The 26,623-nt window shown below is 43.2% G+C and overlaps 2 protein-coding genes across 2 annotated transcripts in view; both read left to right on the forward strand.

The window, feature by feature from the left end:
* Positions 1–26,623, forward strand: part of LOC307034972 (NACHT, LRR and PYD domains-containing protein 14-like) — a gene marked incomplete at its 3' end in the record, with an annotated part of 176,748 nt that overhangs the window by 106,506 nt on the left and 43,619 nt on the right. The window lies entirely within an intron of this gene.
* Positions 18,244–26,623, forward strand: part of LOC307037596 (NACHT, LRR and PYD domains-containing protein 12-like) — a gene marked incomplete at both ends in the record, with an annotated part of 36,984 nt that continues 28,604 nt past the window's right edge. The window contains 5 exons of the mRNA XM_079678651.1: positions 18,244–18,264; positions 19,747–20,059; positions 20,462–22,298; positions 22,811–22,984; positions 25,014–25,184. Coding sequence (XP_079534777.1) covers positions 18,244–18,264; positions 19,747–20,059; positions 20,462–22,298; positions 22,811–22,984; positions 25,014–25,184 — 2,516 coding nt within the window. The remainder of the gene's footprint in view (positions 18,265–19,746; positions 20,060–20,461; positions 22,299–22,810; positions 22,985–25,013; positions 25,185–26,623) is intronic.

Raw genomic sequence — 26,623 nt, forward strand, 5'->3', positions numbered from 1 at the left:
AAGACTGTCATGCTGTCCGCAGAAGCCTCCGGTAGTGAGACCCCTCTCAAGGCCCCGGCCAAGAATGTCATGCGGTCCCCAGAAGCCTCCGGTAGTGAGACCCCTCTCAAGGCCCCAGCCAAGACTGTCATGCGGTCCCCAGAAGCCTCCGGCAGCAATACCCCTCTCAAGACCCCGGCCAAGACTGTCATGCGGTCCGCAGAAGCCTCCGGTAGTGAAACCCCTTTATGCCAGAAGACCCGTGCGTCTGTCTACAATAAGCTGAAAGCTAATCTGGCTAAGGACTGGCCCTCTCCCCCAAATCACTGGTCCACTGGGAAGGGACGGGGGAATACCATGCGTGAAATCACGTTGCCTTAAAGCATGGAGACGTACATAGGTCATTGTGAGGGTGTCGCACCGACAGTAAAATGGAAAGAGAATTGTCTGTCCAAGGTCAGCCGGATAAAGAACTTCCTCGTATTCATGGCCCATGGTGTTAACCGGCTGTCAGACTGGCTGTTTCTAAAAAACACGAAGAGGGTCCGTGGCTGGAGCGAGTATATTTCAAAGTCGGGCCGGGCAGTCACAACATCGCTGTTGTTCCTGAAGAATGTGAACCATTTCCCGAGGTACTTGTCTGAGTCAAAGCTCCAGGGGTGCAGGCTCACCCAGTCTGATATGACCCACATCATCAGAGAGGTGACAGCCAACATGGACGACTTGAACAATTCCGTCACTGTCCACCAGTTTAAGGTGAAGAGGAACAAGCTGGATCGTCTGCCGAGCCAGGCGGAGCTTCTCGCTGCCATGGCGGCCGCTGAGAAGCGCATCCCTGATCTCCTTGACGTGATAGCTAGCAATCCGACCTCAATCACCCAGTACCTGCTATATGGCTATCTAACCCTCCATTGGAGCCTCCTGTATGGCCACCGTCCGGGTGTGTACGCAAACATGACCAACACGGAGATCTTTGAGGCGGACGGAAGGGGCACTGCTGAGGGCTACATCATCCACGTGCAGGATCACAAGACTGCCAAGACATTTGGCGAAGCACAGCTGGTGCTTACAGTAAAGGAGTTTAGCTGGGTCATGCGGTGGATGGGGATAAAAGAGGGCTTGTCGGGTCCTCAGAATGAATTCTTCCTTTTCACAATGGGCACGTACGCCTCCAAGAACCTGAACGGTCACTTGAAGAGGGCTTGGGCTGATGCTGGGTTAGAAACAGCCGTCATCTTCACCATCTTGCGCACTCGCCAGGTTTATGTGTCACGACGTAAGCACTGCAGACCGGTTCTACGTGAATACGCCTGGAATAAAGGAGGGATTAAAGATCCGCTCCATGTTCAGGGCGGCAGCAGCTGCAGCAGCATCATCAGAAGGAGGTCTACGGCCGTCAGATACCTCCGAAGAGGGCTCAGGGGCTGAGCGCAGCGATACCTCTTCTTCAGGGCCGGTTGATACTCCTGATGAGGGGACAGAGGCCGTGGACTCAACCTTTTTTCCCCGGTGCACCGTACAAGTTAGACGGCTAATATGGCCCCCAGGCCCCCTCTAATCATTTTTTAACTATGTTTAGTATGTATATTGTGTATACTGTTTTTGTAAAAATCGAGTGATAATTAAATAAATAATAAAACATGAATATAAACTTGTGGGTTCCCAGGGGCAGATACAGTGCCAGGTATCAGACTATTTAAACAATGTTTAATTAGTGTGATTGTGATTCAGACACCTTCCCTGGCTTGTAAAATGCGGTGATGCGCCCTGGAGGTATCAGGCTATTTTAAACAACTTTTCCCCGCCTTTCAAACACTTATTCCTGGGTCATAGCCTGTCATTTTGCACGATATCATTTAACATTGAACCTCCCCTGAAAATGCACATATTCTGTGCATTTCCAGGAGAGTTTCAATGTTAAATGATATCGTGCAAAATGACAGGCTAAAACGCCCTTCCAGACGTTTAAAAACACTTTTCCCGACCATTTAAACATTATTTCTGGCTTGTAAAGTGCAGTGATGAGCCCTGGTAGTATCAGACTATTTAAAGGGTTACCAGGAGCATGAGAACATCCTCCACAGAAAGGGTGGTGGTGCCGTGAATAAGGCCGAATATGGATGCCGATGGGCGGACGGTAAAGCACCGCAAAACCACCCCCCTTTTAGGGTTACCAGGGGCATGAGGTTCTGTATGGTGTGATCATCTGGGTTTAGTCCGTGGGGAAGTGCTTAAGTCCGGGGGCCCGGGGACTCACGGTGTGCAAGGTTATGGAGGTGCCCATGTCAGGGACACATGCTGAAGGTCTGTAGTCCGTCCTTTGGGGGTCTTGGAGGGGCCACAGAGAGGTGATTTCCCCGGTCTCTGTCGTGGATGTGTGAAATAAACAGAGTCCCCATTTCAGGAACACATGCTGGAGGTCTCCCTCCCGAGAGTGGACGTCCTTTGCCTCTAAATAGGGCTAAAATTAGATCTGTCACTTTGGGTAACCGCACCACTGTCGGACGTCACCCGAGAGTGGACATCCATTGCCTCTAAATAGGGCAAGAGACAAGAGCAAAGCACTGACCATGGCAATAGACAAAAACTAACTGACACTGGGAGACAGGGGAATTTAAAAACAGGGTAACAAGACACAGGTGGGAACAATCAGGGGCGGGGCTGACACTGATGAGCACAGGAGACAAAGAAGGGTGACAGGTGAAAACAATCAGGAAATTAGACACACCAGGGAAACTAACGACAGACAGGAAAACACAGGGAGAAAGACCAGACAATACACAGGGAGGAAAACATGACAAGGAGAAAAGCAAATCACCCACTACCAGACACACAAAACTAAAAACGTGCAGAATCTCAACACTGTTTTTGTATCAGAGCGTCACAAACTTTACACTCAATTTGTAACTTTTCAAGTTGTGTGAATACCCGGGGATATGCATTTCATATCTTTGCTTGATTTGTGTTGCCAGGCACAAAATTGTGTCTGCGAATTGACCCTACATTTTATCGCACCGCACAAAATAAATATGCTCGTGATAAATACAACAAGCTCACCCGGTTGTTAGAATCATTATACTATACTCTACACATTGTTTCTGTACTCTACTGCCCTCATGTAATTATAATGATAAAATAACCGTTTTGATTATCAGATAATATAAAAACTGAATCCTCTTCAGGTCAGGTTACAGTAGAAACATACTCTTACTTCCTGTCTGAGGGTCCAGGTTCATCTCTGAAGTCTGGAGGTTCCTCTTTAGACCGGTCACTCTCCAGAGACAGACGGCTGGGGACTGGAGATTTGTCCTCTTCGTCTTCTTTAAAATCACTCATCTTCTCCAGTCTGAGAGACAAACCAGTAACACTGCAGATACACACACACACACACACACATTATAATAACACAATTACAGTATGTTAATCTAAACCATCATAATGACAAACTTGGGTTTCAATACAACAACTCAGTCAGACTTCAGGCAGGCTGCTCTCCATGTTGACTGCGCTGGGCTGTTACATGTTATGTGACTCTGATGAATCAGAAACCAGGAAATGGATAAAAAAGTTCACAACATTCTAAGATACCACTTTCGACTGCAGGAAATACATCTATTTTAATTTACAGATTATGTTCTGACATACAGTATAACCACGGTTCAAGTTATATACTGAGCCCTATGGGTTTTTTAAAAACTAACGCACAGGTATGAGGTGTGATTTGTGCCAAAGACCGAACTAACTGAGCAGCCAATTGTGTCGATCGTCGCCTACCATGCCGTGAACTATGCCGCGAGAGAAGTAACGTGACACTCTCGTCGCCACCCCTCACGTCTGAGAAGCTACGTGATGTCTGCGTCTGAAGTTACTTTACTTTGGTTGTTATCACCAAATAACCCAGTGAAGTTACAGCTACTTAGTTGCTGTTCAAGCTAGACTCTTTTTCAATATAGTTTTGGTATTCAAATAATGTTACACCTCTTGTATGCCCTGAACGCAAAAACAACCACAGACAAGAATACATATTTTTAATTATCATAGGGACCATAGGTCAGGCCGGGAATTATACAGACAGCCAGGCCACTACCAGTTTTTTTTGGGGGGCGTTTTGCTGGATGTTTTGTCAATATCTACAACGTTGCTGCCCTTAGTGATAGCCCTACAGTTTAAATCTACTACCCAAATAGAAACATATGGACATAGAATATGGTTAAAGTGTACATATGTATTTGCGAACCTATCCATGTGAACATGTTTTATTTCGGGGTGGACCTCAAGTCCTAGAGGGGGGTCTGGGGGCATGCTCCCCCGGGAAGATTGTTTTTTTTATTTTGGAGTTAAATGCATCAATCTGGTGCACTTTTTTGGCTGATATCAGCTCTGCTTGCTCTCTGGAAATATGCATCTGCACTATCTCGATGCAACCCGCTTCTTTCAGGGTATTCAATTATTTGGTGAACATGCTTCCATGCCTCCTTTAACAAAAGCATTGTCACTGGCAGGCCTGGCAAACATGAGAAACAGCGAGCAATATAGAGAGTGCGATGATTCACAGTAAGTTAAACATTTTCTATTTGTCCCATCCTTGCTGTGGAATACTTTGGCAATGGCTTTCATGGAAGTTTGTTGTGGGTGGTTGGATGAGGGCGAGCAATATAATCAAAAGGCCTCTCTGTGTCAACTTCCTGTGCGTCTCTTTCACTGTCTTTCTCCTCAGTTGCAATTTCCCTTGTGCTGGACCCTGAATCTTGACTTGTCTTTTCAACCTCCACAGCATCTGCTGGTACTGAATAAGAACCATCATAAGGATTAAACTCTTATCAATAACTATATAGTAACTTAGTGAGAGAACATGAACATAGCTTGCTTATACTGTTGTCATTACATTTGCTTTGGTTTTGTTCAGTGTTTTCATAGTCATAGCCTATTGAAGCATTCCTCTGTGCCTGCCAGTTCTGTTCTAGCACTAAGCTCTGTCTGCATATCTCCCTCAAGGTCATCACCATCAGCATCATCTGATATTGGAACTGAAAAAGGAGAACATGTAATCATTACATTAACAACTATTTATGAAATAACATTATTCAAGAACATATATTATACAACACTTATTTTGTATCACTTAGTTGACCCTGTATTTGCATGGCCTAATACCATAATTATTGTCTCCCTTTAGACAACATAACCATCTCAAGTTATTCACTCACAGTATGAGGGGTTTGTAGCCCCACAGTTAGCTGCAGTCTAACGTTATATTACATATATTTGCCTTGAGTAACATTAAGGACATATTTTTTTTTTTGTAGCCTTACAGTCTCCAGTCACACAGGGCCTGCCACTAACTTAACATTGGACTGAGAAACTGTTTTGTTGACAGTCAATGTGCACATCAGGCCACAATACGGAAAGAAAAGTGGCTCATAATGTTCGCTAACTTACTTGTATTAGAGGCTTTACAAATAATGGACGTCCACTCTCGGGAGATGTACATTAGTGGTGCGGTTACCCAAAGTGACAGACCTAATTTTACCCTTATTTCTTTCCCAGAGTGCACCTAAAATAAGCCGGCATAACAGCACTTTTCAACCCAGGAAAAGGGTTTGAAAGACGGGGGAAAGTGGTGTAAATAAAGGCAGAGTATACCCAGAGAGCAGGCTGTGCAGCACCTGACTTTTTAAGGCAGGAATAAGTGCTTGAAACGTTGGGAAAAGTGGTGTAAATAGAGGCAGAGTGAACCCAGAGAGCAGGCTGTGCAGCACAACACCTGACTTTTCAACCCAGGAAAAGTGTTTGAAAGACGGGGGAAAGTGGTGTAAATAGAGGCAGAGTGAACCCAGAGAGCAGGCTGTGCAGCACCTGACTTTTTAAGGCAGGAATAAGTGCTTGAAACGTTGGGAAAAGTGGTGTAAATAGAGGCAGAGTGAACCTGTGAACCCAGAGAGCTGGCTGTGCAGCAACCTGACTTTTCAACCCAGACCCAGGAAAGGTGGTGTAAATAGAGGTAGAGTGAACCCAGAGTGAACCCAGTGAGCTTCACTTTACAACTCATGTGCTGCTCACTCACCACAAGTGATATTCTGTTAACACAGGTGTTGATGCATCTTATCATGGCCAATTGGCCAATTTGGCTGCTCCAAGAGCCCCAAAGGACGGACTAATGACCTCCAGCATGTCTCCCTAAAATGGCCACTCAGGTTATTTCATACCTCCAGGAAAGACACCGGGAAAAGCACCTCTCTTTGGCAGCTCCAAGAGCCCCAAAAGACGGACTAAAGACCTCCAGCATGTCTCCATAACATGGGCACTTCCATAACCTTGCCCACCGTGAGTGCCCGAGTACCCGCTCTTAAGCACTCCCCCACGACATACAGGGTGCAAACAGAACATTGATACCCGGAGAAAGTTTTGGAAACATGGGTACCGTATATTAGTGTCAAAGGTCAAAAAAAAAAGTTATTAATTAGTAGCAGAATTTGACAGTGGCAAACGCACCTCCAGGAGAGAGACCGCGAAAAACACTTCTCTGTGGCCCCTCACAGACCACCAAAGGACGGACTAATGACCTCCAGCATGTCTCCCTCACAGTGGTGCTCTGCTTATTTCAGACCTCCAGGAAAAAGACTGGGAAAACCACCTCTATGTGGCCTTTCACAGAGCCCTAAAGGGCAGACTAATGACCTCCAGCATGTCTCCCTCACATGGGCACCCAGGGGATTTCAGACCTCCATGAAATAGACTGGGAAAACCACCTTTCTGTGGCCGCTCACAGAGCCTCACAGGACGGCCTAATGACCTCCAGCAACAGTGGCACTTCCAAAACCTTGCACACCGTGAGTCCCCGGGCCCCCACAGTTAAGCACTCCCCCACGCACTAAACCAAGAGGTTCACACCCGCCAGAACCTCGTGACCCTGGTAACCGTAAAAGGGGGGTGGATTTTGTGGTGGTCTACCGTCCGCCCTTAAGCAACCAACTGCGGACTCCTGACTACCAGACACTCAGACACTTTTCAGAGTTTTAGATTACCAGGGGCATGCTTGTCTGGCAGTCATGCACATGGGGGGTTTGTCAGAGGCAGTGTGCTTAAGTATGGGTCCCCGGGCCCTCACGGTGCACATGGAGGTGCGAGCACTTTGACTTCAATTCCACCCAGGAATAGGTGTTTCAAACGTCGGTAAAAATGCTTGAAATGTGGGCAAAAGTGTTGTAAATAGAGGCAGAGTGTACCCAGAGAAATAGTGTGACACTTCCAGGGAACTTCAAAGCACTTTAGAACCCAGGAAAGCAGCTTGAATCATGGGTACATGAGTGTTAAAAGTTGATTAAACTGTTTTAATTCAATTAGATGTACATTTGACTGCATAAACCTCCGGTGTTATGGACATATTCATGTCAGTATGGACAGGAAACTGTCAATTTCGTCCAAATGTAAGTCATTAAATGTACAAGAAGATAAAAACAGCAGGTAGACAGCGTCTCAACGGTGCTGATGGAAAGCATCCATGTTGGTGCCCCTGGGAACCATACAGTGGCGTAAAATAGAGTGTTTACCCATAAACTGCTGAATCTGTTTAAATGAAGGCAGCAGAGTCACTGCTGTTAGCAGGGTCTGAGACACCCAGACACCCAGAGACCCAGACACCCAGGGCGCAGCACCTCGCTGTCTTACCCAGAGATCAGGGCTTTGATCAGGGCTAAACTCTTGTTAGAAACTGCTGAATCTGCCGATTGCACACCCACCCCATCGCGGGCACCTCTCATGCATAGCTTTGCTTATGAGTGCCCCGAAGAACCAGGTCGACATACTCATATCTGAGGCATCAATTCATGATACTCACCCATCAAATGAGTCACAAACTGACCCGTAACCGGACACCAGTATGTATGACCGGGGGGCTTGAGAAGAAAATAGAGGAGAGTTGATCCATACAGGCTTTAGAAGCAGCACGGGAATCAAAAAAAGCCAGCAGATTGCACCCCCCATCTCAGGCACCTTGCATGCATAACTTTGCTTATGAGTGCCTCGGAACCAGGCAGCACTCCAACAGGAAACAGGTTTTATGGTCCAATGAGGAAAGAGTAATAGAACCGGGGTAAAGCAAATAAAGGGTCCGACAATAGTGACTTGTGAGGCGACCAGAGAGTGTGTCATCTCTCGGTCCTATCCTACAGGCAATGTGGTGGCCAGAACTGGGTCAAACTGAGCAAAAAGTTTAAAAAAATTCATCCGTCAAAAAATGCATGAAAATTAAAAGATATATCCGAAAATAGTGACTTGTAACCCGGGTAGAGTCCCCTGTCAACTCCCCTGTAAATCCTCCAGAGTCACAAAAGCCAGAGTTCACTTTTTTGAGAACCAGAGAAAAGGGGTGAAAATGAAAAAATGTATCAAAAAATTGTGACTTGTAACCCGGGTAGAGTCCCCTGTCAACTCTCCTTGCATTCCTCCAGAGGTACATTTGTCAGATTAAAGTTTTTTGAGAACCAGGCAAAAGGGGTGAAAATGAAAAAAAGTATCTGAAAATAGTGCCTCATAACGTGGGTAGAGTCCCCTGTCAACTCCCTTTACATTCCTCCAGAGGCACATTTGTCAGAGTAAACTTTTTGAGAACCAGGCTGGGGGGGTATTGAGGCACAAAATAAGGCTGACCCAGAGTGCATGGTAAGCGGATACTTCACCTGCGTGTTTGCAGACAGCCGTTTTTTTTCGGAGTTCTCCCAAAAACCGGGTTTCCGATTTCGTGCACACGGTAGTCCGAAATGTATTAATGAATTATTTTGACGGAGAAGGGGAAATTAAGCCATGGACCCTTTTCCACTTCTCCGTTGCAACTCACAACGGAGATGGGGAAAACACGTCGCGAAGCGCCAAAAGGGTTGAGCTTTTCAAAGCCCCATCTCCGTTGACAATTTTTTTAAACTTCATATTTGATTATTTTAAGATACAATTAACGTTTTCTGCGCATGGCAGGCCGCCGATGAGCACCCAAATTTGGCCTGAAACCTCCAGTATTTGTGGGCTAAGCCTAGTAAACTGACAAAATCACCCAGAAATGTCACTTTTCTAGCCCAAAAATATATAATACAAATACATTTAAATAGTAAAAGTTACTTGCTCCGAATTACCCAGAATTATATAGCCCCATGATAGTGATTAAAAATCATTTTCATGGAATAAGGTGTTAAAACGCCTGATTAAAGCATATGCAGGACCCAAGTGAGGTCCAGAGTATGTGCATTGTTTCAGGGAACCACATTAATGATAAAATAAATGCATTTAAATGCAAAAATAATGATTTAAAATCATTTTAGGGGAAACAAGTGTGGAGATGAGCCTGAAAATGACTCTCCAGCACCCCGGAGAACTACCAGTTCATCTGGTTTAAATATGGTGGGGATAGTTACATCTTGCAGGATATCATTTAACATTGAACCTCTCCTGGAAATGCACAGAATATGTACATTTTCAGGAGAGGGTCAATGTTAAAAACTCTCCTACAAATGCACACGAGTCAGAATGCAGCATTGGCCTGGTCTCGTGAGAAACGGAGAGTGGAACAACCAATCATTATTCTCCTGAAATGTAAATGTGCCCATTCGCTAAAATCTGACAGGTGCGTGGTTCTCACTGTGCCTCATACGTGCAACTTTGAACACCTTCAATATATGCCGCATTAATGGCTTTGGCCTGCATTCACCGCATCTGGGCTGAATTAAACACGTATTATTTTAGTTCTGTGTGTTTATCAGAGGCCATGTCTGCAGGCCATATCATATTATGCCAGCGTTACTTTCACAAGACACACAAGCCAAAAACTGGCAATCGAAACATGCCACAACCTGAGGGACAGTGCTTGAGAAACACAGACACACCCAAACCCACACACACCTTGAGGGAGGGAGGGAGAGAGAGAGAGAGAGAGAGAGAGAGAGAGAGAGCGAGAGAGAGAGAGAGCGAGAGAGAGAGAGAGAGAGCTGCTAGACACAACTCTTATTAATCCCCGTACCAGAGATTTGTTCCAATTGGGAACCGGATTTCGGTTCCCGACCCTCATCCCATCCCCAGCCACAGCCGTGGTCTTGACATAAAATCTTGAGTCCTATACAGTAGGTCCGATACAGAGACAAGACCAATATCGTTAAAACCTGGATTCTGGAGAACGGTCTCGAGTACCAGCAAATATTCTCATACTAATGTTTATTAATTAAATCTCTGATACTTTCTAAGTATACGGCGCCGCCACATGAGCGCGTACTTTGAGTGCACATATGATGCGTCACCGTAACGTCTGACATCGTCCTGACGTCGCCTGTATTTTACGTCAACCTAATCAAAATTGATGGAGACGTTGACACGTTAGTTCTCTGCTCAGTCAGCTTAGTTGTCCGGTCTTTGGCACTAATCACACACACACAGCCACACACACACACACACACACACACACACACACACACACACACACACACACACACACACACACACACACACACACACACACACACACACACACACACACACACACACACACACACACACACACACATACACACACACACACACACACACACACACACACACACACACACACACACACACACACACACACTAAAAAACAGATCCTGGTGTTAACACTCACCCTGTTGTTCTCCTCCTGCTCTGTTGAAGTGTAAAATGGAGTCTGGCAGTCTGACTTCATACTTTCCCTTCAACACCCTCACCTGTCTGTAGCTCCTCCCTTTGTTTCAAAACCAGCCTCATCACCTGGACAGGTACAAACAGGGATTATTTTCAATTGCTCTCACAGTAATACAGTTCCAAAAACATGTATAAGAAAGTTAGAAATTAGACAATCAGCTAAAAACAAGCAAGTACAAATTATAAGTTCAAAAAAATCAATAAACATCCTGCATTCAAAACGTTACTTGTGAGGTTGTTTTGGGTACTCTTGTGTTAACTGTGTGTTATGACCTGGCTCAGAAGGCCACAACAAAGAGGAGACACACCATATCCACTTTTAACAATATGTTTATTTTTGGCAAAACCAAATGAATTAAGTTCAAAACCAGTAAAGTATGAGGTGTGGATGTCAGTGGTATCAGTAATGTAAATGCCGCTGTCTTTGAACTCTTGCCTTGCGATTTGGTACTGCTTCTTTTCCTTGGCGTTGAGCCACAGCATGTAGGCGCTCATCGGCCTCTTGGGCGCGCCGACCTCCTTCGGCCTCCTCTTCTTCGGCCTCCTCTTCTTCGGCCTCCTCTTCTTCGGCCTCCTCTTCTTCGGCCTCCTCTTCTTTGGCCTCCTCTTCTTCTCTTTGCGGGGTTTCCTCTCTTTCTTCTCCTTCACTACTTTGACTGTCTTCTCCTTCTTCTTTATCTCGATCTCAAAGTCAAAGGACGGCTAATTGGTGAATTTGAAATAATAATAATCATCATTTATATTCATTTAATGTATATAGTGCTTTTCTAAGGACTCAAACAACCTTACATAGAGAGTTATCTATATGATAAGTCCTTATTTCACTAAACAAGGTGGACGTTTTTACTTTTAGTTAAAGTTACGTCATTGCATTTTATTTGTGTTTTCATTTTATCTTGTAAACATTATTTTTTTTAATTATTTTATAATAGTTTCTTTAATTATTCTAGAAAAAGTTCTATATTTGTTTTCAAAATGATTTCCTCTTACTGTGTTTTTTGTAAGTGAATTCTTTCTATTTGTAAACGTACTGGTCAACGATTATCTATATTCTCATTTAGGACATTAATCGTGAGCTCTAAGCACCTACTATTCTATTGTTCAGTTTCATTTAGAAAAAAACCTACCGTTGATAACGCTCATAAAAGCACATCAATGCAAGTAGTGTGTGTGTGTGTGTGTGTGTGTGTGTGTGTGTGTGTGTGTGTGTGTGTGTGTGTGTGTGTGTGTGTGTGTGTGTGTGTGTGTGTGTGTGTGTGTGTGAGTAAAGAGGAGATCCCTGTGCGGGGGGGCGAGTGTATGTTGTGTTACTACAGCGGTGCTCTGCAGTGTGTCATCGGAGTCAGTGAACCATTCAAGGTGAGACACACACACACACCCACACACACACACACACACACACACACACACACACACACACACACACACATACACACACACACACACACACACACACACACGCATACACACACACACACACACACACACACACACACACACACACACACACACACACACACACACACACACCCCCACACACACACAAACACACACACAAACATACACACACACACACACACACACACACACGCACACACACACACGAATACACACACACACACACACACACACACACACACACACACACACACACACACACACACACACACACACACACACACGCACACACACACACACGAATACACACACACACACACACACACACACACACACACACACACACACACACACACACACACACACACACACACACACGCACACACACACACGCATACACACACACACACACACACACACACACACACACACACACACACACACGCATATACACACACACACACACACACACACACACACACACACACACACACACGCACACACACACACGCATACACACACACACACACACACACACACACACACACACACACACACACGCATATACACACACACACACACACACACACACACACACACACACACGCACACACACACACACACACGAATACACACACACACACACACACACACACACACACACACACACACACACACACACACACACACACACACACACGCACACACACACACACACACACGCACACACACACACACACACACACACACACACACACACACACACACACACACACACACACACACACACACACACACACACACACGCACGCACACACACACACACACGCACACACACACACACACACACACACACACACACACACACACACACACACACACACACACACACACACACACACACACACACACACACACACACACACACACACACACACCTGCATCCTGTCGGAGAATCAAACCTAATTTAATTTGTCACAGAAATGATATATAAGTGCTACGATAGTGCAGTCCAGTTTAGAGCGGGGCAGGGATGAAGTATTGTTGAAGTCCGACCCGTAAGATAGCATCTCTCTCGTTCCCTCATTCAATTTATTTTTCGGTGAAGGAGGAAAAACTAAACGGAAGAAACAAAGACTCACAAAGAAAGTCAGGGATAGGGATGTGTTTGCATCAAATGTGTTTGCATAATAGTCTTGACATTGTATACTTTTACGGTTAGTGAATGAGAAGGGGATTAATTACATTGCATTTCAAATGTCAAGACACCAAAAGATAAAACCAAAACATGAACGTTGATGAAAAGTTGGTGTCTTAGATTAAATCATATTTCATCCCTAGTCACACTTGCAAATCAAACAATAACAGAAAGGGGTTTTTAGAACCAGGTTTCCTCCTTCTGATGGCTCACACATACATGGCATTTGCCTCGGTGTATACCGGAGCATATACAAACACAGGAAGTTGTAATATAGAAAGAAAAGTAAACAACAACAACAACAACTGTAAGTGTAGAAAAGGGTAAACATCAGGTAGATTTTTATGTTGACAAATATTACGTTTTACCATTCATAATAATGCCTTCGACACAGGTTGCTTCTCTTCTCCTCACCATGACATGTCATAATGCCAAATGTCAGATCTGCTGGTTTGCATAACATCAAACTGGTTCCAGCTCTTCCAGTCCGAGGAGAGTCTGACTTCCTTCCTCTCTCTCTTATCTTGTATGTCCTTGCTTCAAAGGTAGAGATCGAGGAAGGCTTTTCTCCGGAGAGGATCAACGATCTGGATCAAATCGTAGCGGGCGAAGATTTCTATCAGTGATCGTCAGTGTGGTACGATCCAGATCCAGATCCAGAGAAACCCAGCAGGATGTTTAACCTCACTGTGATTCCCTTCAGGCAGAATTATTGCCTGTTTATGCTGTTACATTTCCTCTGACCCCTGACCTCTGACACTGTGACTCAGGGTCAGTTCACTCCTTTGAAAATGAGACTTTCTCTACATGTTGAGATGTCCTTCAACAAGTGGCTTAATACCAGAGGAGAGGCTTTCTATGGAAACTCAGATTGAAATTGGTTAAACAGAAAGTGCTTTGATTTTGATTTAATGTTTGAGGAATGGGAGGAAACAGAGAGTGAGGTATGTTGTAGGATTTGTTTAGATTAAGCATGTTTTAACACATGTAAATGTCTGTGTTAATGCTCTCACAGCTGCTTTGGTGAGGCTGTAAGAAAAGCTGGAATATTATGAATATGTAATTAGATTGGAAAGGTGAAAGCACTCGACTGCTGCTGTAACGAGAGCAAAAAGGGAGCTGCAAAGTTAGCAAAACACGTTGATTTGTTGTCATTTTTTAGCAAAATCAGCGATTAAATGTCAATTTTTTGCTAAGCTTTCAAAGACTTATTCCTGGGTAGAAAAGCCATGTGCATCACCCTGGATCTCTGCATATGTGCCTGTGAGTCTGAGACCCTGCTAACAGCAGTGACTCTGCTGTTTTCATCTTCTTGTACATTTCATGACTTAAAAGGGGACGAAATGGACAGTTTCCTGTCCATACTGACATGAATATGTCCATAACACCGGATGTTTATGCAGTCAAACATACATTTGAATGAAAACAGTTTAATGCACTTTTAACACTCATGTACCCACGATTCAAGCTGCTTTCCTGGGTTACAAAGTGCTGTGAAGCAGCCTGTTCTCTGGCTACAGTCTGGGTGCAAGAGCCATGTGCTGCAAGGATCTCTCTGGGTGCGCTCTGTGAGTCTCACACCCTGCTTCTCCGGGGTGCTGAAGAGTCATTTTCAGGCTCCTCTCCACAGTTGTCCCCCTAAAAATGATTTGTAATCATTATCTTTGCATTTAAATGATTTATTTTATCATTAATATGGTTCCCTAACACAATGCACATAGTCTGGAGCTCACTGGGGTCTGGGGTCCTGCATCTGCATTAATCAGGCGTTTTAACACTTTTTTCCATGAAAATGATTTTTATTCACTATCATTGGGCTATATAAATCAAATTCCGGGTTACTCGGAGCACAATTGTAACTTTTACTATTCAAATGTATTTGTATTATATATTTTTGGCCATGAGCCCCCACCCGTGGAAAGAAGAAAAAAGTGAAAAAAACGGTCAATTATATCTTAAAATAATCAAAAATGAAGTTTAAAAAAATTCTCGAAAAAACGACTGAGTACCAACGGAGAAGGGGCTCAAAAAAGAAACTCAAAGTCTGAGAGGGTGAGGAAGATGAAAACTGAACAAGAATCGACAACTCGACCCTCTGATCACTCCTTTCCTGTAAAATACAGGTCCAGCCCACACATATGCTCCATGGTGCCACAGGCATTGCCCTTACAACTACAATAAGCATGCAAACGTTAATCTACAGCTCCGGCGATCCACTAGCACCGGAGTCTACCTGACGCAGCCATCCTCTACTGTAGCGTCACCTTGGATACGAGTCTAAACAACTCACAGACACACAGGCCAGGGCGCTGACAGGGCGCCCTTTGAGCGTCAGATCTGACGACGCTGATTGGCTAAAATTATGTTTCGGCGGAATAGTTTACAGATAGCAACAGTCAGCTTGTTGGCTGCAGCTGCTCTGGCTGAGGGCTCCTTTCTACCGCCCGGACGAGAGAGGGTAATGATACACGCTGTGGGCAGACAGGAAACATGTGACTTATTATAATCGTAAAACAATTTTAAACGACATTTTATTGTAGATTATACATGTTGCTGATACCAACTATATAATATTTACCTTGTTCTTTAAAAATAAAAATAAAAATAAAAAATATATTTTTTTTGTAAATATATTTTTTTATTTATTTTTTATTTTTAATGACAATCAAACATGTGGGAAGAGGGGGGGCGGCGCCCCTAGCGCCCCTATGGGCCGGCCGCCACTGTGGATCGGGTAATCATTTCATAATTAACTCTGAAAGCAGAAGTCTGGGGCAAATCATTGCAAGTCTCTTCAGTGTGCATGTCACAAAATGATTTAAAAAGAAAAGCCACATTCTGGGAAAAAAGTCACAATCAAAAAACAGAAGTGACATTTAAAAAAAGGAAGTGACATTTAAAAAAAGGAAGTCTTTTCCTGTTTTGGTTTGAAAAGAGTTCACCCCCCGTCTTGTCTGTTGCTTCCTCTCTCTTGTGTTCCCTCCTGCCTGATTACCCGATTGCGTTCAGCTTGTTCCCCTGTGTTTTCTCCTCCCTCCTCACCTGTGTCGTGATTGTTTGATTAGGCCTGTGTACATTTAGGTTCTGCTTTTTCCGTTAGTCTTTGTGAGATTCTTAACGTTGTTGGAAGGGTTTATGTTCTGAGTGACTTTATGTTTTGTCTTGCCTTGCCTAGTTTTGACTTTGTTTGCCTGGCCTAGTTCTGGAAATAAAGGATTCCTGCTTTCAAACCTATTTTCTGCATTTGGGTCCTGCGTACCCTCCAGCCCTAACAGCTCTCTCTCGTCTCCTCTTCACACTACACTTTTCGCGGCACACGTACTTACAGCCAATCGGCTCTGAATTATGAGATGATGTTTTAGTAGGGTTGCCAGCAGTTTGCCCCACTTGTGATTATTTATTTGCCGCAAAAATTGAATACAGAAAGACTCTGAGCAGGCGCAGTGTGGTTTTTACAGTAGGCCCTACACGTTCATTTTGACAGCAGAGAGAGGGGCTTGCCCCATATCGCTCAAAACGGCTCAATAGGCACAGTGTAGACACTAATTAGAAGAACGCAGACTAAAACAGCAATGTGCAGACGAATCAGACGACTAAACATGATCTTAAAATATACTTTAAGATATTTATGTTTTACATATTTTTGAAATTATTGTTTTAATTACTTTCTGCGGACTAGTGTCTGTCATTTCAGTTTCTTTTCTCCATGTGATTTTGGATTATTGCAGAAAATAATTTCTGTTGCAAATAAGTTTAGCATAGTTTCTGATAAACGTTTTGTTAGTGAATCATCTCCACATATTAACACCACTTTATGATTGCAGACCTTCACACCTGGGACACAACCTGCTCCAACCTCTCCCCCCTGGCATGGTTACTGAAAATAGTAACTAAGTACTGATACTCAAGTTCTGTCCTTTAGTACAAATTCAAGGTATCAGCTGTAGCCTACACTTCTTCACTACATCTCAGAGGTCATTATTTCACTTTTTACCCGACTACATTTGTGTGACAGCTTTAGTTACTTTAAGATTACAGATGTTCTTCCCCCTCCTGTCCAGTGATAACCACGTATCTCCAGATGATTTTAAATGTTTACGATGAACTAGGATCCAGTATTTATTTATGTGTTGAGGCAGTTCTCCTCCTTAAGCTATATGCCTTTAAAAAGCTTCTTGGATCAGCTTGAAAATGCACCGTCACAAAGCTGAAACAGGGCTGTTTTTCTGAAAAACTCATGAAAAGTTGACTTTTTAAAGATGCGTGGTTATCACAGGACAAAGCTGCACACATTGATCTCAGAATCTGCAGCAATGCATTTAACAAACCAAGAGTATATAAAGGAGTTCAAATAATCTACACTATGCAATTTGTGCATTCATGCAGCAGTAATATTATTCCTCAAACACATATATATAATATGGAACAATATATTACACAGTTAACCCTAGAGTACCCAAAACAACCTCACAAGTAAGGTTTTGAATGCAGGATGTTGATTGATTTGTTTGCACTTTGTGGTATTATAATTTTGAGTTGCTTGTTTTTACCTGCTTGTCTATTTTCTAACTTTCTTACACATGTTTTTGGAACTGTCTTACTGTGAGAGCAATTGAAAATAATCCCTGTTTGTACCTGTCCATGTGATGAGGCTGGTTATGAAACAAAGGGAGGAGCTACAGACAGGAAGGATGTTGAAAGTGGAAGTTGGAAGTCAGACTGCCAGACTCCATTTTACACTTCGACAGAGCAGGAGGAGAAAAACAGGGTGAGTGTTAACACCAGGATCTGCTTTTCAACACATTAATCATTTACTCTGTTATACTGTATATCAGAAAATAATCTGTAAATTAAAATATATTTATTTCCTGCAGTCGAAAGTGACATCTTCAAATGTTGTGAACTTTTTTATCCATTTCCTGGTTTCTGATTCATCAGAGTTACATAACATGTAACAGCCCAGCGCAGTCAACATGGAGAGCAGCCTGCCTGAAGTCTGACCCAAGTTTGTCATTATGATGGTGTGTGTGTGTGTGTGTGTGTGTGTGTGTGTGTGTGTGTGTGTGTGTGTGTGTGTGTGTGTGTGTGTGTGTGTGTGTGTGTGTGTGTGTGTGTGTGTGTGTGTGTGTGTGTGTGTGTGTGTGTGTGTGTGTGTGTGTGTGTGTGTGACTGGTTTATCTCTCAGACTGGAGAAGATGAGCGATTCCAAATCCTCCAGACTGCAGAGATGAACCTGGACCCTCAGACAGGAAGTAAGAGTCTGTTTCTGCTGTGACCTGACCTGGAGAGGATTCAGATTTTATATATAAACGTATAATCTAAACTGTTCTTTCATAATTACATGAGCGCAGTAGAGTACAGCCACTCTGTAGAATGAAGTACAGAAATGCAGTAGATTAGACTAAAGATTTGCAGTAAAGTACAAAAAGAAAGGCAGTAGAGAACTAAGTAAACTACTCCAGTAAAATAACACTCTCTCTCCACATGTAGAACCTCTGGTTAACCAAATCAAATACAAACATGTCAAACCTCACAAATGAATTGTAACAACAAGCCACCAATAAAACATTAAAGTTCAGTCAACAAGGACGAAGAGGACAGTTAACTATATTTTAGGATATTTCAATATGCTATTCTATTATCAATGTATCAGTGTTATGACATGTTCTCAAAATGACAATAATACTTGGAACAATATAAATCTTCCAACAAATGAGTTGACTACCTCAGCATCTTTTGAAGAGGTTTATTAATAATAGTGATAACCTGGTGAGCTGGTTGTGTTTAGCATTAGCAGATGTAACTGGTTACATGTAGAGTCAATACAAAGACACACATGTGTACCTGGCAACACGAATGAAGTAAAGAAGCAACATTAATATCCCCCATGTATTCACACAACTTGAAAAGTTACAACTTGAGTGTAAAGTTTGTGACGCTCTGATACAAAAACAGTGTTGAGATTCTGCTCCTGTCGTCACTGACATGCTGAGATAAATCAGAAGAGGCAACATCAGCAGCCAGAGCTCTACAGCACCTCATATTAAATCAGGGTTATTCATGTACCTGTATAAACCAGAGACTGTCTGTGGTGCTAACAATATAATAGCTGCTGTTCTAATGACTGGATGGAGTTATTTTGAGTGTTGATGGAGCAGCTACAATGTTAGCCTAGCTTCAATGAAACCAATCGCATTCAGAAAACAAACATTTGAAAGTGTTTTGCTCGTTGTGTTGCAGACAGACCTGACGAAGCATTAACTCAAATCAATATCATTATGTTGTTATCTTGGTATCCTTTCCATTTGTTTATTGAAATGTATTCACAGCAAATTCAATGTAAATTGGGTTCAAAGTGCTAAAGTGTTCCAGATGAATTCAGCTGATGTTATGAATCCAGACACAAAGCTGTGTGGTTTCCTAATGATATGAAGAACTAACCTCTATCTACCTTACCAGGATGAACAATCATCTAGAGATACAGACTTTATTTTAAATATGAAAGTAGAATTTGCCACCTTGTTGTACCTTTGGTGAGAATCAGCTCCTCTAATGTAAAGTGCTGTAAAGGATGTGTTCATCTCCACAGAGGGAAGAGGAAGAGTCCTGTTCCTGTGGAGCAGCAGCTGTCCAGCTGTGCTCTGTGTCAGGACGTCCTGAAGGATCCAGTCTCTACCAGCTGTGGACACTGGTTCTGCAGACAGTGCATCGCCTCATACTGGGAGCAGCTTCCTCCATCAGGAGACTCCTGCTGTCCTCAGTGTGGAGAAAGATGGAGCATTTTACAAAGTAAGAGGCCTAACACGTGCAGCCTCTTTCCCGCTGTGTGGGTGCTGGGTGTCTGCTCTTCTATAGAAACACTGTATCATCTGATCCCTTCTTCAAGGCTTTGCTTTTAAAGTGTGTACACAAATATTTCACGTGGGACAGCAGTGTTTCCCTAAAAAACGCTTTCTGTCTTACTCAGACATTACTACATTAGCCCAGCACTTATATAACATTTACGTATGAGAGTATAAATATCTGGCAGCTAGTATTTGTGGTTCCTTCTGGAGTCTCCATGTCCAGGATGTTTTGTGTTGTAAAGTATAGACATTAAAATGTTTTATAAAAATCATGTCATTTAAAACCCTGACTGTTCAGATTCTCAAAAGCATTTTCCTGATTCTCTCCTGTTTCCTTCTCTTCCAGCAGATAGTGGTCTGCAGGAGGTTTTAGATGAACATAGGCTCAGTCTGAGGAAGAGATGTGATCGTGTGACTGAAGGAACTGATCAAAGTGAAACCCTCCTCAACAGCATCTTCACTGAGCTCTACATCACACAAGGCCAGAGTGAAGAGGTTAATACCCAACATGAGGTGAGGCAGCTGGAGACAGCTTCCAAGAAAGAGACCTTCCATGACACTCCAATCAAGTGCCAGGACATCTTTAAAGCCTCACCTGACCAACAGACTCTCATCAGAGCGGTCCTGACCAACGGAGTCGCTGGAGTTGGAAAAACCTTCTCAGTGCAGAAGTTCACTCTGGACTGGGCCGAGGGTTTGGGAAACCAAGATGTCAGTCTGGTGATCCCGCTCTCCTTCAGGGAGCTGAACCTGATCAAAGGTGAGCAGTACAGTCTTCTCAGGCTGCTCCATGTTTTCCATCCAACCTTACAGAAGCTCACAGCAGAGCAGCTGGCTGTCTGCAAAGTGCTGCTCATCTTTGACGGCCTGGATGAAAGCAGACATTCTCTGGACTTCAGAAACAATGAGGTTGTGTCTGATGTCTCTCAGCAGTCCTCAGTCAACGTGCTGCTGACAAACCTCATCAGGGGGAAGCTGCTTCCCTCAGCTCTCGTCTGGATAACTTCCAGACCTGCAGCGGCCAATCAGATCCCTCCTGAGTGTGTGGATAGGGTGACAGAAGTACGAGGCTTCACTGACGCCCAGAAGGAGGAGTACTTCAGGAGGAGATGGAGTGATGAAGACCTGTCCAGCAGAATCATCTCTCACATCAAGAGCTCCAGGAGCCTCCACATCATGTGTCTGATCCCAGTCTTCTGCTGGATCACTGCTGCAGTTCTGGACCACATGTTGACTACAGACCAGAGAGGAGAGCTGCCCCAGACCCTCACTGACATGTACTCACACTTCCTGCTGGTCCAGACCAAGAGGAAGAAGCAAAAGTATGAAGACGGACATGGGACGAGTCCACAGCAGCTGACGGAGGCTGACAGGGAGCTTCTTCTGAAGCTGGGGAGGCTGGCGTTTGAACATCTGGAGAAAGGAGACATCATGTTCTACCAAGAAGACCTGCAGCGCTGTGGTCTGGATGTCACCGAGGCCTTGGTGCACTCAGGAGTTTGTACAGAGATCTTCAAAAGAGAGAGTGTGATCTTCCAGAAAACAGTCTACTGCTTTGTTCATCTGAGCATTCAGGAGTTTCTGGCTGCAGTCTACATGTTCCACTGTTACACCAACAGAGACACAGAGGTACTGAAGGACTTCCTGCAGATAGGCTGGATTTACCCATCCCTGGATGTCTTCCTGAAGGGAGCCATGGAGAAATCCCTCAGAAGTGAAAATGGCCACCTGGACCTGTTTGTCCGCTTTCTCCACGGCCTCTCTCTGGAGTCCAACCAGAGACTCTTAAGAGGCCTGCTGGGTCGCACAGACAACCGTCCAAAGATCATCCAGAGACTGTTAGGAGGTCTGCTGGGTCGCACAGACAACCGTCCAGAAATCATCCAGAGAGCCATCAATAACCTGAAGGAGATGAGAAGTTATAAAATCTCTCCTGACAGGAGCATCAACATCTTCCACTGTCTGACAGAGATGAAGGACCTCTCAGTAAATCAGGAGATCACAGAGTTCTTGAAGTCAGGGAACAGATCAGAGAAACTCTCTGTGATCCACTGCTCTGCTCTGGCCTACATGCTGCAGATGTCAGAGGAGGTTCTGGATGAGTTGGACCTGAAGAAGTACCACACATCAGAGGAGGGACGACGGAGACTGCTTCCAGCTGTGAGGAACTGCAGGAAGGCTGAGTAAGTCCAGATGTGATTAACTTTATAAATTGATGTGGATCAGAAGTTTATTTCTTCAAATAAACATTATAAAATGTTTGATCTTAAATACTTTGAGAGCAAAATGAAATGATCCAGTTATTCTATTTATATATTGTGACATTTTAACATTTTTTTCTTTTCTTCACATTATTTTGAGTGATGGAGGCGACATGTCAAACACATGAAGGACTTTAGAGGTTTTCTCAGAGCAGCATGTGATCACAACATACAGCAGTATTTACAGTTATCGGTGAAAGCAGTTATTAATATATCATTGCAGTTTCTTAAACATGAAATCAGATCTGTGTTTACCACAATGCTTAAGAGTTTAAAATAATGTCTGACAGGCTGACAATGAATAAAGAAAACTCTATTATTAAATTAAATCGACATAATATGTTAAAACTTGTTCCATTTCAAATTCAGTAAGTTAAATAAATGTTTCCTCTGTTTTTATACGAACACAAGTTGTGATATATGTGTCATTATAGACTTACTGGCTGTGGACTCTCAGAGACTGAATGTGAAGTCGTGGCCTCAGCTCTGAAGTCTGACCCCTCCCATCTGAGAGATCTGGACCTGAGTCACAACGATCTGCAGGACTCAGGAGTGGAGCTGCTGAGTTCTGGACTAAAGAGTCCAAACTGCAGACTGGAGGGTCTCAGGTAAGTTCACTGACTGCAGTTCATACAGATCTGTTTGTGTTTATGATTTTCAGAATTTGCCTGAAGACATTTTAATGCTTTTATTTGTTTCTGTATTTCCAAATGGAAATGGAATCCAAACTTTAAGAATAACAAAGATCAGAGAAGGTGAATGTGTGAGGGAGAGTGTTTGAGCTTCCACAGACTCACTCTGTGCTCCATGAGTCAGTGGAGATGCTGTCAGTACTGATGAGCTGTGAGGGAGATGAAAGAGTTGTTAAACATCTGATGAGAGAAACTGCTGCAGAGAGTTCCAGATGATCAGGGATTTGTTTCTACATCATTGCTGACGTTAAAACATTGTTCAGCTCTGAGCAGATTATTAAACATTGAGTTATTTCAAACAGGAACATTGTTTTCTAAAGTTACATCATATTTTCTTTATTCAGACTGAGGAGCTGCAGTTTGTCAGAGATCAGCTTTTAAACAGCTGAAATTAATCTTGTATTCTCCATCATGATTTTAACAAATGATATAAAATACAATAATGAAATAGTTATATTAAAACGATCCAACACTAACAAGTATGTTCAGTTGTTGCTGTTTTCAACATGTTCCTGAAGCGACATGATGCTGATACTGACTGAATAGTTCACTCTGAAGATGCTGTGATTTGATGACTCCACTGTTCCTAAAATACATATTCTGGAGGTTTTTCTTCACATTTAAAATTCATCCTGAATTGTGATCTTTGTAAACGTTGTGATCTTGAGTTGAATCAGTTTCTGTGGTTTGTATTTGTCTGGCTGCACATCATGAGTTAGTGTAGATGGAGCAGAGTTTCAGATGTGAAGTCTCCTCGTTTTATTGAAGTAGAAGCACGTTGTCTTTAATATGAATGAGAGCTCTTTCCCTCTTTCTGTATCTTACAGTTTTTAACCTGTTTGGAGTTTCCACTTTCTGACCTTCTTCAGCTCTGAGCAGATTATTAAACCTGGAGTTATTTCAAACAGGAACATTGTTTTCTAAAGTTACATCATGTGTTCTTTATTCAGACTGAGGAGCTGCAGTTTGTCAGAGATCAGCTGTGCTGCTCTGGCCTCAGCTCTGAAGTCCAACATCCATCTGAGAGATCTGGACCTGAGTCTCAACGTTCTGCAGGATTCAGGAGTGGAGCTGCTGAGAGATCTTCTGGAGAGTCCAGACTGCAGACTGGAGACTCTCAGGTCAGTTCACTGACTCTCTGTTACTGCTGGAGATCTCATGTGTTTCATTAACAGTTGAACCTAATGCTTGAACAACCATACATGTGTGTATGTCGTTGTGAGGGTTTTCCTGCTCACCCAGTTAAAAAGGACAGAAGGAGAGGAAGGCTTGCCTAAAAGAAAGCTTTACTGACTGGCCACAGCTTGGAAACAATACATCCATACTTTAGCAAACAGACAGAACACTGCTGCCAGTGACAGGCTTTCTTGGGGCAAGTCCTTCTGCCCCCAGGACCCAGACCAAGAGACAAGAACCAGGTTACTGACATGCTTTACTGTTCACCTGGTTACCTGATCCTTGTCCAGCTGTCTGGAGCCAGCCCCATCCCTCCAGCAGCCGGCGCTCTAACCACACCCCACTGCCACAGTCGCTTTGTTCATATTCTTATTTTTCTTGTACTACATTTAGTCTGCAGTCATAAAAGTTGACTGTTTCTTCAATTGTATATGTTAGATATCCACTGCTAGTTGTTCAAGTAAATGTATGTTGTCTTTAGTAAATGGTCACATCTGAATAAAGAAGTTCATCTGAACTAATATTAGTTTTACATTGATCTCTGAAGCATACATGTTTTTCTTGCTTCCCATTGATTTCAATGTTTTCACAGATAATGAACAGAAGGCTGATATTATGATGATCCACAATAACAGAAAGACAGTCACTGTAATTCAGGGGAAAGCTCATTGATTAGGAAACAGGAATGTTGAGCTACACTTAATATACCTGAACATCTGATTGGATTATAAACTGATTTCTATCCTCATCATGTGTTCTCTTTATTCAGACTGAGGAGCTGCAGTTTGTCAGAGATCAGCTGTTCTGCTCTGGCCTCAGCTCTGAAGTCCAACATCCATCTGAGAGATCTGGACCTGAGTCAGAACGCTCTGCAGGATTCAGGAGTGGAGCTGCTGAGAGATCTTCTGGAGAGTCCAGACTGCAGACTGGAGACTCTCAGGTCAGTTCTCCATCTTGAACTTGTGTGCTGAGATGAATATGTGAGAGTTGTGTTGACTCTGAGCTGCAGACATCAGGCTGATATCACTCTGATCCTCACTGAGCCTCTTAATGCTAGAGTTGCATAATGCAATGTTCATCTTTACATTTAAATATAACAACAAAAAACCTTCACTGCAGAATTCACTCTGAACCTTTTAAACAGCTGAAATTCATCTTGTATTCTCCATCATGATTTTAACAAATGATATCAAATACAATAATGAAATAGTTATATTAAAACGATCCAACACTAACAAGTATGTTCAGTGGTTGCTGTTTCCAACATGTTCCTGAAGCTACATGATGCTGATACTGACTGAATAGTTCACTCTGAAGATGCTGTGATTTGATGACTCCACTGTTCCTAAAATACATATTCTGGAGGTTTTTCTTCACATTTAAAATTCATCCTGAATTGTGATCTTTGTAAACGTTGGGATCTTGAGTTGAATGTATTATCTCTTCGATTTACACACGGCATCTATTGCACGTCTGTCCGTCCTGGGAGAGGGATCCCTCCTCTGTTGCTCTCCCTGAGGTTTGTCCCATTTTTTTCCCCTTTAAACTGTGGGTTTCTCTGGAAGTGTTTCCTTGTACGATGAGAGGGTCTAAGGACAGAGGATGTCGTTTTTCTCATCCTGATATTCTGAACAATCTGTGCTGTTGTATTTGCTGTAAAGTGTCTCTACTGTAGGCTATTTTTATTATATGTACAGCACTTTGGCTCGACCAAAAATCGTTTATAAATGTGCTATATTGGGCCGTTGGGCCGAGAGGAACAGTTGGGCCGAGAGGAACAAGATGGCAGCCTGAGCTGAGAGCTCCGCACAACCTCAGTGATTCATTTGAGTTTTTCACCTCCACTCAGAGAAAAAGCTTAACATCTTTATTGACTATAGTTAAGAGTTGACATCTAAGGAAAGACTCTTGCTACAAAAAGAAAGAAAAAGAAGGAAGGATGCCAAGAAGAAGCCCATGAGGCAACCAAGACCTACCAGAACCAGAGGATGAGTCTCAAGAGGATGATAGAAATCCTTCGTTTGCTGAGATAATGTCCGAGTTAAAATCTCAACGTTCTGAAATAATTAATCGTCTCGATGGAATTGATAATCGTTTGGAGATTGTGTAGTCAAGTCTCAACAATGAAAGAAGCACTAGCTACAACAAACCAGGCCCTTGAGAATCAACTTCAGCGTGAATGAATGATGAAGCTGAACAAAGAATTTCGACATTAGAAGACACCTTACAAACTACAGCATGGGACCTTCACAGAGCCGAAAAGTTGATAAAGACGCTGGAATCTAAGACGGATGATCTCGAAAATAGAGGGAGACGTAAAAACCTTGTTTTACTAGGGCTCCCAGAGAAGTCAGAAGGCAGCCAATTACTACTTCAATA

The sequence above is a fragment of the Notothenia rossii genome (assembly GCF_949606895.1).
Source record: "Notothenia rossii genome assembly, chromosome: 4".
NCBI classification, from domain to species: domain Eukaryota; kingdom Metazoa; phylum Chordata; class Actinopteri; order Perciformes; family Nototheniidae; genus Notothenia; species Notothenia rossii.